This window comes from Oratosquilla oratoria, chromosome 16 (assembly GCF_046742065.1).
Source record: "Oratosquilla oratoria isolate Oo_2021 chromosome 16, ASM4674206v1, whole genome shotgun sequence".
Lineage (NCBI taxonomy): Eukaryota > Metazoa > Arthropoda > Malacostraca > Stomatopoda > Squillidae > Oratosquilla > Oratosquilla oratoria.
This window is the reverse complement of record NC_134792.1, coordinates 46,642,312-46,655,718: the sequence shown is the minus strand read 5'-3', so window position 1 is coordinate 46,655,718 and position 13,407 is coordinate 46,642,312. Positions and strand designations below refer to the sequence as shown.

The 13,407-nt window shown below is 38.9% G+C and overlaps 1 protein-coding gene across 9 annotated transcripts in view; it reads right to left on the bottom strand.

Moving 5' to 3' along the window:
* Window positions 1-13,407, bottom strand: part of LOC143033961 (KICSTOR complex protein SZT2-like) — a 278,573-nt gene that overhangs the window by 108,596 nt on the left and 156,570 nt on the right. For 6 of the 9 annotated variants that reach the window (XM_076199683.1, XM_076199687.1, XM_076199686.1 and 3 more), the window contains exons 38-48: window positions 10,351-10,491; window positions 8,928-9,040; window positions 6,281-6,533; window positions 5,831-6,048; window positions 5,314-5,578; window positions 4,923-5,055; window positions 3,387-3,513; window positions 2,221-2,386; window positions 1,418-1,544; window positions 1,165-1,307; window positions 382-488 (exon numbers count right to left, since the gene is read on the bottom strand). In XM_076199683.1, coding sequence (XP_076055798.1) covers window positions 382-488; window positions 1,165-1,307; window positions 1,418-1,544; window positions 2,221-2,386; window positions 3,387-3,513; window positions 4,923-5,055; window positions 5,314-5,578; window positions 5,831-6,048; window positions 6,281-6,533; window positions 8,928-9,040; window positions 10,351-10,491 — 1,793 coding nt within the window. The remainder of the gene's footprint in view (window positions 1-381; window positions 489-1,164; window positions 1,308-1,417; window positions 1,545-2,220; window positions 2,387-3,386; window positions 3,514-4,922; window positions 5,056-5,313; window positions 5,579-5,830; window positions 6,049-6,280; window positions 6,534-8,927; window positions 9,041-10,350; window positions 10,492-13,407) is intronic. The other 3 variants (XM_076199685.1, XM_076199689.1, XM_076199690.1) reach the window with 3 other exon arrangements.

Here is a 13,407-nt window from a genome sequence, read left to right as displayed (position 1 = left end):
CTGCCCTGGGTCAAATTCAATGCAGCAAGACACAGTACAACCATATCAAAGCCACTTTACTTAACTGGCGACCCCCCCCCCTCCAACCCCTCATGCAGAAAAAGACAAGATGGGGAGAAATCCCTTCAAGCTGTGTCAAAATATCATTCACACATAAGCACCTCCTATCCCCATTCCCCTCTTCCTTACATAACAGTATCATCCATACACAGTCATTTTCCACTCATCCCTATCTCCTGCCTACTCCCTTCCTTGCTCAACAGACATTCCCCTCTTGCTCAATGCCCCCCTCACCCCATCCATTCATCTCATCCTTGGTCGTCACCCCCTCCACCTCTGCCTTCCACATAATACATAATACAGTACAGTTATAAATCATACCTGGACTTTTAGTTGGACTTGGTTGAAAAATATTGGTTTGAGTTAAATTTCCAAAGTCCACCTTTGTGAAAACTTCTTGATAAGCTAGTGGAGATGGTCGTGGACAACTGAAACAAGAAATCAATGAAAACACATTGATCTGTTGGAAAAAAGTGATGCAAGACTCAGAAATCCAAAAGAATGCTATGATGGTGGATTATGAATGTGGTAATGTATTTAAGAACACTTGTTGGCCTTAATCATTCTTCCAATTTCACTGCTACAGATGCCATCTTCCTTGTTAGTTGATGGGAGAAAAACAGAAAAAGGTTGAGATCTCTAGTTTCCTCATGCTACCCCATTTCTTGCCTTTTACAATCAATCAATCCAGCACCCCTGGTCTCTCTTGCAGAAGACCTGATTTTCTATAATATAATCAAAGGGGACATTCCTAAAACATCAAAGGCATAAGTGGGTCTGGGAGTTTTCCAACCAGAACACTAAGGTTTGGGTCTTTTAATGTGTCTGGATGTGGTACAGATTAGAGTAAAAGGTGAAGAGATAGGCAGTATGTTTGTGAGAAGAAAGATGGATGTGTTGACATTGAGTAAAACGAAGTTGAAAGGGAGGGATGAGTTTGAGCTTGGAAGTGTAGTTGGGAGGGTGTCAGGAGTAAAGAGAGGACATGAGAGAGAAGGGGTGGCTATACTAGTAAGTGAAGAAATAGGTAAATGTGTGGTGGAGTGAAAAAGTTTTCTTCAATGTTAATGTGGCAGGAAGAAGGCAAGCTTGAAGAACACCTACCTAAAATGTTGAACTACATTCCCACTTCCATCAACAAGAGAGAAAGCAATGCAAGCAATGCCTTTAGCTCCTGATTTTTGAGGCCTTACAAAAAGAAAGATATTGGGGTCACTGCACACATCCTGATCCGTTGAAGAGAAGTCCTGTTGAAATTATCAAAGTTCAATATCAGAACAACTGTTGTTAGTACTACAAATTATTCATATATGTATTCCTTAATGCATTATACTAAATATGAGCTTTATAATCTTACTTGAAAATGATGCTCAGGTCTATTATCTGCATATTTTGGATGTATAAATCCACATGTCAACATGTTTTGGCGTATGTAGAAGCCTACTGCTTGCAAGTATGAAAAAGCATGAGCATTTACAGTATATCTGGAACAAAGCAATTAATAAAAATTAGTTACTGGCCTGAATATTTCTACATTGTTTTTCCTATAAGACTGGATTTGTGGCTGAAAAATGTCATACACTGCCTTATTTCCAACTGTGTTTTCTATTTATATACTCTCATCTTAATGCAGTTTAATACTCAAGACAATTATTATTCTTTAGATCTATTAGAGGTGTTGAACAACACTTTTTCCCTCCTACTCATACACCATTACCTAAAAACCAAGTTGTCTAGGAATGGGAGAGAAACATCCTCACCATTATGTGTTTCCATCAGTCATTCCTTTCATTCATTCCTCAAAATCATATACAAAATTTATTTTATTTCTTCACCAACAATAATGGCAATTCATTCCCAGTGCACCTTACTCTGAGATATGTGAGTGATAAAAGAAATGAAGAAGAATATAAAGATTGAGATGATGAAGCTGCTCTGGAGATGAACTAGCAGTATTGCTGGGGAAGTGATGAGGTGCATTCTTTGAACAGTTTTATCAGGATGGAGCAAAAGGGACATCTGAGTAATGGGAGTGGAATAGGGTATATTTCTATCCCCTACCCAATCCCCCTGCTTTGCAAAGGACTGAATGCTATCTTATCATAATTCTAAAGAAATTCTTATCTTTAACATTGCTTCAGCTTCTCTCAAAGAACTTACCTGAGCACTGATGAAGGAGGTTGGCAAGGAGGTTGTATAAAATACACATCATCTGGTGTTAGTTTATGCTGTGGGTTATGCCATAGCATCAAACATATGGAATCTAATACAGCTTCATCTAACCGATTTTGCAGCATATGCACAAGTTCTTCCTTGATGGCTGGGCCTGCAAAGCCATATCAAATGTAAATTATTATATTGTTATCTCTCTATAGGAAATCAAGAAAAAATAAATAATATATCCATCCATACATATTTCATAGACTCTTTCCCCTTTGTAAGAGAGGTGGCTAAGACAAACAACACATCCATTTCATACATGAATGCCAATGGAGTTTTCCCCTCTTATAAGTGGGTGGCCCAGTCAAATCACCTGCCCACCCCACACCCATCCAAAACCTATTCAATGATAGGTCCATTTTAGCCCTTCACTGATGAAGGGTCGTATTTGTATCGCACCAGTGTTTGGGCCAATGTTAATGCAGTGAGATACAGCACCACTACAAGAGCCAATTGGTTGGAACTGGTTTACCCCCATTTATCCACTATACAGCAACTCCCCTCCCCTTTTCATTTGCTCCAAGAATTCAAGGAACAAAACATCCCTTTAAGCTATGTCATTCCCTCATCTATTTACAATCACCCTCTATTCATTCCTTTCTTTTGCACTCTCTTCCTTGCTCAACAGACATTCTTCTTGCTTCCAATACCCACTTTATCCTATCCATCTACCTCATTCTTGGTCTTCCCCTTGTGGCATAGTGTTAATGAATTGGACATAGGACTAAGAACTAGTGCAAGGGTGGAGCACTGTGTGCCCGACCCCCAGACACTCCCCACTACAAGGATCCCCTTCATAGATCTAAGAAAGCTCTCTTTATGTATGTGTGCTTACAGCACCTAGCACCTTCGCCCATGGGCAGTGGCTCTGTAGACCTCTTGGGTACTTGATGTGCCCCCTCTGTATGCATAACCTTCTGATTAAAAAACCCACGAACCGCATGACCTGTTTCACTACTACCCCTTGCAACATGATTGCAACCACCCCTCAGGTTCTTTCCATCCACTTCTGTTTTCCATACTCTTTCTGCTAGTCTTTTCATTCATTCTTTCCATATGTCCAAATCATCTCGGCAAAATGACAAAAATCAATATATTTTCATTACCTGGCTCGGCAATGCCATGAGCAGTGAGAACTATGCAGTCATTACATTTTCTCTGTCCTGAGGTAGATGGAATTCCTTCCATGATAACATCCTTTTCACCAAAAGAGCTTACACGAGGTCGATGCTCCTATAGGGGTAGAAAAAATAAAACAAAGTAGTGGATACATTATCAAAAGCTATCACGTGATCTTAGTCACCCACATGAAACTATAAAATTAACACACACCACATATACCACTGTTCTTGACAACATGATTTCAACTACCTGCTGTTTATTTATATGTAAATAAACAAATAACTTACATACATACATACATATACCAAAGGCTTTTCCCCCCTTACAAGGGAGGTAGCCAAAAACCAAAGGCATAAAAACCACTCCCACCCATTTCATCCCCTACATACTCCACTCCCCTTCACCCTCCTCCCTCCCTCTTATCTTGGCTCCTCCTGGATAAAAGGTCATCCCTGTATCTTCCCCACTGCCCTGGGTCAGAAGCAGTGTTGTAAGACCCAGCACATCCACAGCAAAGCCGCTTCATTAAATCAGTGATACCCCCTCTCTTTCCCCTCATGCAGAAAAGGAGAAAACGGGGAGAAATCCCTTTGGGCTGTGTCAATTTATTTCTCACACATACTCCCTCACCACCATCCCCCACCCACTCCACCTCATGCATCACATCATCATCCATACACAACCATTCTCCATTCACCCCTATCTTCTGTTCTCTCCCCCCATCCTTCCTTAACAGACATTCCCCTCTTTCCCAATGCCCCTTTTACCCCATCCCTCCATCTCATCCTAGATCGCCCCATCATGTTCACTCCTTCCACCTCTGCTTTCCACACCTCTTTTACTAGTCTTTCTTCATTCATTCTTTCCATGTGTAAAAACCATCCCAATACTCTTTCATCAACACTATCTCCCAACTCCCTTTCCACCCCAATTCTCCTCCTCACCTCCTCATTTCTCATTCTATCCAGCCTAGTAACCCCTATCATACTTCTCAGACACCTCATCTCAAACATATTCTCTCTTCCTCCCTTATGTTCCATGTTACTACCCGTACAGTGCTGTTGGCACAATCACTCCTTCAAACAATCTCTTCTTATCATCCATTCCCAAATTTCTATTTCTCATTACACTTTTTAATCCCAAGGCATTTACTTGCTTCTCTCAGTCTACAAATAATTTAATGAATAAAATAAAAAGCTATTATCTATATATATATATATATATATATCTATATACTGTATATATACCAAAGCCCCTTTCCCCCTTTTAAAGGCCAGTGGCAGAACCAAAGCACAACCCTACATAACAAAGCCTACTGAACCGTCCTTTCCATCTTCCACTTGAGCTCATTCCAACCACTTCTGCTTGGAACACTTTCTTTGCTAATCTTTTTTCATTCAAACTTTTCATATGTCCAATGAATGAAGAAGACAAGCACAGTTTGGAAAGCAGAATAAATATATACACATGTATGTCTCAGTGTATGCCTTTTAATTTTGTATAGATGAAATATAAATTACCCCCTGCAGTAGAACTGGCTCTTCATCTCTACTTCCACGTTTTCCCAAGGAAATAATGGAAGAACTTCTAGAGAGTCCCGAGTCATCTCTTCGAAGATCATGTGATGGCAATGAAAACTGATGCTCCTTTAGCCTGCAATGATGAATAGATAACATACATATAAATGTATATAATAAATGTCTATTCTATCTATACAAAAAAAAACAAAAAAAATTCCCTTACCAGGGAAGTAGCCACAACAATGACAACAATATCTATAGGGTGATACTTGAGGGATCCATAGATACAGTCAATATCTGTCATAGGTTCTACAGAAATTGCCTGGTTCCCACACTAAGAAAATTAATTCATCAAGTAAAAATAAATATACAACATACAACATGACTCTACCTAAGGTAAAACACATTGGTGCCCTTTCCTGATGAATCTTCATACACAAACATGTTTTTCCTTTTATGTACTGCCATATGATCCATTACAGTTCTTAATGCCTGCATTCCCTTGCTATGCCCCTGGGCACCTTTTGTGACACCTTTTCCTGCAACCAATTTCACTTTTGGATGAAGGTCAAATTTAGTCTCCCAAACCACTGGGCAAGCAAATGCACCCGGCTTAAATTTCTTTGTAGCAGGAAGATAGTCTTGATATTCTGAATCTGAAAAGTATACAAATAATAATACCAATGTGAGAGAGTACAGCAGAACTGGCTCTTTATAGAATGTTCCCAGCATTCTCTTCCAAATCTCTCTTCAATGACTTTCAATCCACTTTCTCCTAAATTCCTTTCCCTTTCTCCACCCCCATGCCTCTTCCCTTCCCCTCCTCCATCTACTTCACTTCACTTATTCCTGCCATGCAGTAGGAATCTATTTCCTCCACCCTTATCTTACTTTCTTTTCAAACACACCTTCAGAAAGCTTTCCTCTTGACAATGAAGGCATCATGCTCGTTTCTTCATGTTTCCAAATATCATCAGAAGTTTCTGGTTCTAGTAATCGACTACACATGTTTGTAGCATGAAGATCCTCTAGCAGCATGCGCTGGTTCACTGTTTTAATTAATGACTTGATCTTGTTTACCATCTCTTTTTGCAATGAGTGACGTTCTTTCAACTCTGCCTGACACCTGTAATTACAAAATTATAAAAATGTACTAATGCAGTAATTACAAAATGCAATTTGGACTATAAAATCAAATGTCTAAACACACACTGAGAATATACATGTTACCACAATTACATGAAGTAACATTATCCTATATTTTCATTCTAATCAATGAACATATTCACCAAGAACATATTCTCCTTCCTTATTGTCTTTCATATTTGTTAACATAAAGCAATTAAAATATTATGTACCTGCAATGGAAAAAAGTGTCAACTCTTTCACTTCCTATGCGAAGTATTAGCCAAAAATCTGGCAGCAGTGGTCTTATGGCTTTAAATTCTTGCAACCACTCACAGCAGTCGTTATCTGAATCACTTATGTCTCCTTCATGACCATCTTCTGTAGTCTGGCCACTTTCTAAAAGACTTGATACATCAGAATATAAACCTGGGATGGATCCTGTTCCTGAATTATGACGGCTTTTCAGCAAATCAGATCCTGGGCCTTGGATATAAAATTCATTAAATACTCTTTAATAATTACAATGGATCATATTTTGAAAATTGTTGACTATAAATTCATACTTCATGTGTGCTTTGTATGAAAGATGGAAACCTAACCCAACAACGGGCACCAAGACAGATGTTACAGAAATCATCTCCCCATTGTATATCTTTAAGGACCCATCAGCACGCCAACCTCCATCTGGAGGTGCAGCACCAATGGGCTGGCACTTTGTCTCTGGAATGCCCCAAATCTCTCAATCAATTTTAATTATCCCCACACCAAATGCATATTTTTTCATATAATGTAAGCTGACATCCAACAAAGAGGTGTGGAAAGCAGAGGTAGAGGGAGTGAATTTGAGGTGATGACTGAGGATGAGATGGATGGATGGATGGGGTGAAGGGCGAGTTAAGCAGGAGGGGAATGTCTGTTAAGCAAGGAAGAGAGAAGGTAGGAGATAGGAATGAATGGAGAGTGGCAGTGTATAGATGATACTGTTATGCAAGGAAGGGAGGGGCGGGATACGGGGGGTAATAGGTGCTTATGTGTGAATGATGTTTTGATGCAGCCTGAAGGGATTTCTCTCCATCTTCTCTTTTCTCTTTTTTTGCATGATGTGCTATGTCTTGTTGCATTGCTTCTGACCAGGGCAGTGGGTGGGACTCAGGGATGACCCATTATCAATGAAGAGCTAAGATGAGAGGGAGGAAGGGTTGGTGGGGGGGGGAGTGGAATGGGTAGGAGTGGGTATTACCTTTAACATAACTACCTCCCTTATAAGGGGGAAAAGCTCTTGGTATATAGGTAGCTAGATAGAAAACCAACAACTGCTCCCTTCACCACCACAAATAAAGGTTCAGTTTCTTATTAAGAGATCTACTGGAGACTCCAAAGACCACTGCTGGATCCCATGATACTGTAGGTTTAGTTAGTGAAATTTGTGGCAACAGTTATTATTATTATTAGTTCTTGAAACTTGTTACAGGCATGTTCTATTACATGATTCTTATTTTTTCTCATCTTGATTATATAATGTACTTTGCTCATAAGTACAGGTACCTCTTCCAGAACATGGTCATTTTGAGCTGACCACTATCTATAGAATTATGAAGGGAATGGAAACCTTAGATAAGAATGACTTATTGAAATGGGACAATGGAAAAACACGAGAAAAAAAAAAAAAAAAAAAAAAAAAAAAAAATTACAGAAGAGATCTGGAAAAACAAAAGCTTCCCACACAGAGTGATAGATACTTGGAACAAATTAGACAAAGAAACAGTGTGTGCAAACACTATTCAAGATTTTAAGAAAAAACTTGATGCTGAGAGATACAAAGACGGGTCACCATGAGCATAGCTCCCTTCCCGTATAATACAACCAGGTAAATAAATACAGTGGAGAAGGGAGGGGGTGAATTAAAGGGGCAGTGCAAACTTTCACAATTTTGCATCTAATGCATTGTGGTCACCATAAAATGACCATGTTCAGGAAAAGCTAATTGTACAATTTACTTAAACTATAAAACAAGGAGCATCATTAATTAATATTCTTCACTTAAAAGCAAAAATTTGCTATAACAAAGAGTGTTATTTCTATGGCAAGTACTCTGCCTTGGCAACAGTACCTAAACCCATGTCACTTTACAACTGTTTACAACAGTGTCACTTGTGGCCAATTTGTACACCACTCCTTCCTGCTATTCCACCATTCAGTGTTTTAAACAATTTGGTGTTTCATTATCCTCTTTCACTACATATTTATATTTTAAACTTGCTGTGCACAGCTTTAAAACTAATGTATTTGTATGAAATAAAAAGCACTTTACTAGTGCTGTATAGTACTGCAAATGCCTATCTTAGAGGTTGGATCATAAAACTTATTACCTTCCTGAAGCTATAGACTAATTTAACAAAAGATTTTGTTAAAAAAAAATTACTTTTGATGAATGCACCCTACTCACCAAGCAAAGGATGCCCATATTTATAATCCACAGTGAATGAAATGAAAATTACAAAACACAATATGGCTTGAATTCTTAACCCTGACTTCAATGGGGCAGAACAAGGAAATGAGGAACTCCACACCTCTTTGTATTTTTCTCCTACTGAAGGAAATGACTATGAGAACAGCTATATGCCAATTTGCTGCCTGTGGGTCCTCTACCTCCCCCCACTTTTTTGTGTGTTTGTGTGAAACTGTGTTGTGATTTCTCTGTTTAATGATTTTATGTTTCATTTTTTCTGTTTTGTTGATTTTTTTCTTTTCTTTTCATTTATTTTTCTTAATCTATTAGAGATGTGGTCTGAATCATAGTCTGATAGAGCAAAGTTTATGAATTCAAATCAACCATAGAAAACTATTGTGCATAACGATTAATAAAATGTTGTTTACCTGAGCTGTGTCTACTCTTCAGGGCCTCCACAGTGACACTGGAATTATGACTACCCTTCATCAGCTCTGAAGAATTATGTCGACTTTTGATCAAGGTCTCCCACAGGCCACTCCTGTAATTTATGAAAAAAAAAGTATATATTTCTGATTTCTTATTATTCAACATAGGAATGTTCTTGTCTGCTCCATGAATAATTTTGAGTGAATAAAGAGGGTGGAAGGGATTAGTCATATAATGAGGTGGTGGGGTTACACCAGGTCCTGCTGTCAACTCCAGTTGTGGAAGTGCTATGTCTTGCTGCATTGCTTCTGAGCCAAGTAGTGTGGTGGGGGATAGGAATGACCCTTCGTCCATGAGGTGTTATGATGAGAAAATCACAGAATAATTTTTTTGGATGCAGGGTGGGTATGCCTTAAATCAGTCACCCAAACACCCCCTAATAAGAGGGAAAAGCCTTTTTGGTATGTACATGCATTTCAAAACATGCATCCACCCAACATCAATCCCACAACCATTCAAACACTTATTCACTGACTCTCCCATCTTAGCACCTCATGGATGAATGGTCATTCCTTTACCATACTGCCTGGCTCAGAGGCAATGCAACAAGACACAGCACTTTCACAGCAGGGTCTGACAGCAAAAGCTAGTTTAACCCCCACCACTTCATCATATGGCTAATACCCTCCGCTCATGTCATTTCATTCCAAATAATCCATAAAGTCGACAAGAACATTCCTTTGGGCTGTGTTATTTCTTCATACCTTTACAACTATTCTCAATTGGACCAATCTTTTGGACTCCCTTGACAGACATTCCTATGGCATCCAATGCTCCCTTCACCCAATCCATCCACCTCATTTTTTTTGTCTTCCCCTCAAGTTATCTCCATTCATTTCTGCTTTTCCATGCTCTTTTTGTAAGTCTTTTTTTCATTCATTCTTTCCATTTGCCTAAATCCTCACAACACTCTTTGATCTATCCTATTTGCCCATTCTCTCTCCATCCTTACTCCCTGCCTCCTCCCCTCCACATTTCTCATTCTATCCGTTCTCATAACCCTCACCACATTTCTTAAACACTTCATCTAAAACACATTTAGGCTCTTCCTTTCTGCCTCCTTCAAATTCCAAGTCTCTAATCCATACATTACTGTGGGCACAAATACTCCTTGTTTAGTCTTCTGTGTTCATCCCCATTTCTGTATTTTTTATTAGACTCTTCATCCCCACCCCCAGACATTTACTATAATTCACATTTAAGGCTTATATACATACATACATATATACATATACCAAAAGCCCTTTCCACCTTATAAGAGAGGTGGCCAGCCAAGGCATGCAGCCACCCTTCACACACCCCACCATCCCAAAAGTAGAACAGATGTTACACTAAGAAATCAGAGAGTACATTGATTATTACCCTGCATTACTATTAATTGGGTGAGTGGGCTTTACTAGAGCATCCTGGGGGGCATCTGTGGGACTAAAGTTGTCAGAACTTGCTGATTTGCGCAACACATCTGCAGAACCCTGTGTCTTGGGAAGGCTCTCTGAACCACATCTGAGGGAAAAAAAAGAAAAGGAAAAAAAAAAAAAAAAAAAAAAAAAAAAAAGGAAAGACTAAATCTGAAATCCTGTTACTTTTTTGCTTTCAGTGATGAATGTGGTATCATCCATGGTGTCATTAAGTTTTAACAACTATTCTGAAATGTGTCTGCAGTTTGTTATTAAATCTAAAACTAGCATCTAAAGTTTATGGCTCAACCCAGAGTTTCACAGTACTAATTTGAAATTTACAAAGAGACATGAATGTTTGGGAATGGAGAAAGTGAATGGTTTGAGTTGAATGTGGGGATGCATCAGAATTGTTTGATGTTGCCATGGTTGTTCAATGTGTATATGGACTGGGTGGTAAGATTGAGAAAGAAAGATGGAAAGTGATGAGAGTTGATGAATTCCAATAGTCAGGCCCTGCTTTGAAGAGCTGTGCCTTACTGCACTTCTTTTCATCCAGAGGTGCTGAGTTGGAAAGGTTGCCTGAATGGGTTTTATTTGTTTATGATGTGGGTGTTTGCTTTAACTTAGCCACTCCCCTTATAAAAGGGAAAGGGCAATTGCTATATATAAGTCTTGGAAAGCTGAAGTAGTTATTTTTGGTGGGCTCTGCTTCCTCACTTTTTCTCTTATAATTAGTGTTTTTATTTTATTACAGATTTCATGCTTCGAGCATCAGCCATTTCCAAAGAAAGTGCATTCAACTTTCTACTGCATGATTTGGGGAACTGATTTATTTTAATCTATTTACTTATCATCATTATTTCCTATGGCTTCTGGCTATGACTACTGCTTACTGGATGTAGTTATCACTATCTATAAATTTAGCAACAAATCTCCCCTTACACAACTTTCTTGAAATATTATTAATTCTATAGTAACCAGGCTCCCTCTCTGAAGGGCAGGGCATGAAGTTCAGGACTCAACAGACAATGTAGCACTGGATCTTTTCAAGTTTAGTACAGTCATTTTCCTTATACAGGGACAATTTAGTACCAATAGACAAACATCTCTTGACAAAGGAGAAAATCTCCAAGACTATTCAATCTTTGACCTCCCCAGCCAAGAAATGGAACTAAACAAGGCACTTTCACATGTAAAAAATAAAACATTTGACACACAAAATGTAACTCAAAGAACTAAAAAAATAGTATATGCAAAACAAAGTAGCAAAGTAGCATGCAGTTGATACTTTAGGGTCTATATGGGGCGCCCTTATGGACCAGAGCCACACATCATTTTGTCTGTGATAGAGGAGGACTCTGCTCACAGAGAAATGATGAAACTTTTATTATACTGCTACTGTCCCTACGTTATGCTGTCCCCCAACCCCTTGTTGCTGTCCTGTACCATTTCTCAGAATTTCATTTCCTTGTTTCGCCTACCCTGTAGTGGGGGAAAAGAATGCTGCCACCATGTATTCCCACTTGGACCGTAAGAGGCGATAAAAACGGGACAGGGATTGGAACCAGGCATCCTTCTTCCTGTAGCCCCACAGGAGACATTCCTAAAACAAGTAAAGGCATAAGAGGGTCTAGGACAGGGGTGGGGAACCTTTTTGTGCATGAAGGCCACCTTACAATTCATCGTCCCACATAGAGGCCGCACTGAACAATTTTTTTTTCGATTATCTTATCCCTTTTTAGGGGACGGTGTAAGTTTTCCTCCACCCCCCTCCCTAAAAATTCAGTTTATTTGTTTTTTAAATATACGTATGTATAAAATTTTTAAATTATTGTTTACCCATTTTTTTCGAAGTGGGTGCAGAATTTACACTTGATCTTTTTTTTTTAATTATACCCTTTTTATGAATTTAAATTCAAAGCCATTTAGAAATGCAAAAAATGCTTATAGATATTTAATGAGACAAAAAATACTAAGCAAAAAAAAAAAAATCTACACTACTTGGTTCGAAAATATGTGAAAATGACAACAATGTCTTCACAGTGAGGAGGTGGACGAGACAGGAACTCTTTGAGAATTTTACGTGAAGTTACTCACTCCTACTAGGGTGGCGTAGCTGACAAGGAAATATTGCCTTTTCTTTACATGTTGCATGCTTTAAGTTAAAATTTAAAATTCATTGGGTTCAGAGAAAAATCATTCCAATTTCTGGGAGTGACATCACTGAACACTGTTAACTTTGCTTTTGTCTATGTGTGTGGTGTATATTATAAGTTTCAGGTGTATAATGATTTCAGACTTAAAAGATATTCAAGATCTTTTAAAAAATAATATGTATATCAAAGGCTGCAGAAGGCCGCACTTGATGGCCCGGAAGGCCGCATGCGGCCTTAAGGCCACAGGTTCCCCACCTCTGGTCTAGGAGTTTTCCAACCAGCACCCTAAGGTTTGGGTCTTATAATATGTGTGGATGTGGTACAGATGAGAGTAAAAGGGAAGAGATAGGTAGTATGTTTGTGAGAAGAAAGATGGATGTGTTGGCTTTGAGCGAAACTAAGATGAGAGGGAAGGGCGAGTGTGATTTTCGGAGTGTAGTTGGGAGGTTCTCAGGAGTGAAGAGAGGGTGAGGGAGAGAAGGGGTGGCTATACTAGTAAGTGAAGAGATAGGTAAATGTGTAGTGGAGTGGAAGGAGATTTCTTCAAGGTTAATGTGAATGAAGGTGAAACTGGTAAAGGAGATGTGGGTTTTTGTAATTGCATATGGGCCTGGTAGTGAGAAGATTGTAGAAGAAATGGAGGCTTTTTGGATAGATTTAAATGAGTGCTTAGAGAGATTAGGGAGGAACGTCAATGTAGTGGTATTGGGTGACCTTAATGCTAGGGTAGGAAATGAACCCATTGATGGAGTGGTTGGAAAATGTGGAGTTCCAAGAAAGAATCATAGTGGAGATGTGTCTAGAAAGAGAGTTGATGATTGCAAATACAGTGTTTTGGAAGAAAGTACACATGGCAGAGGGTG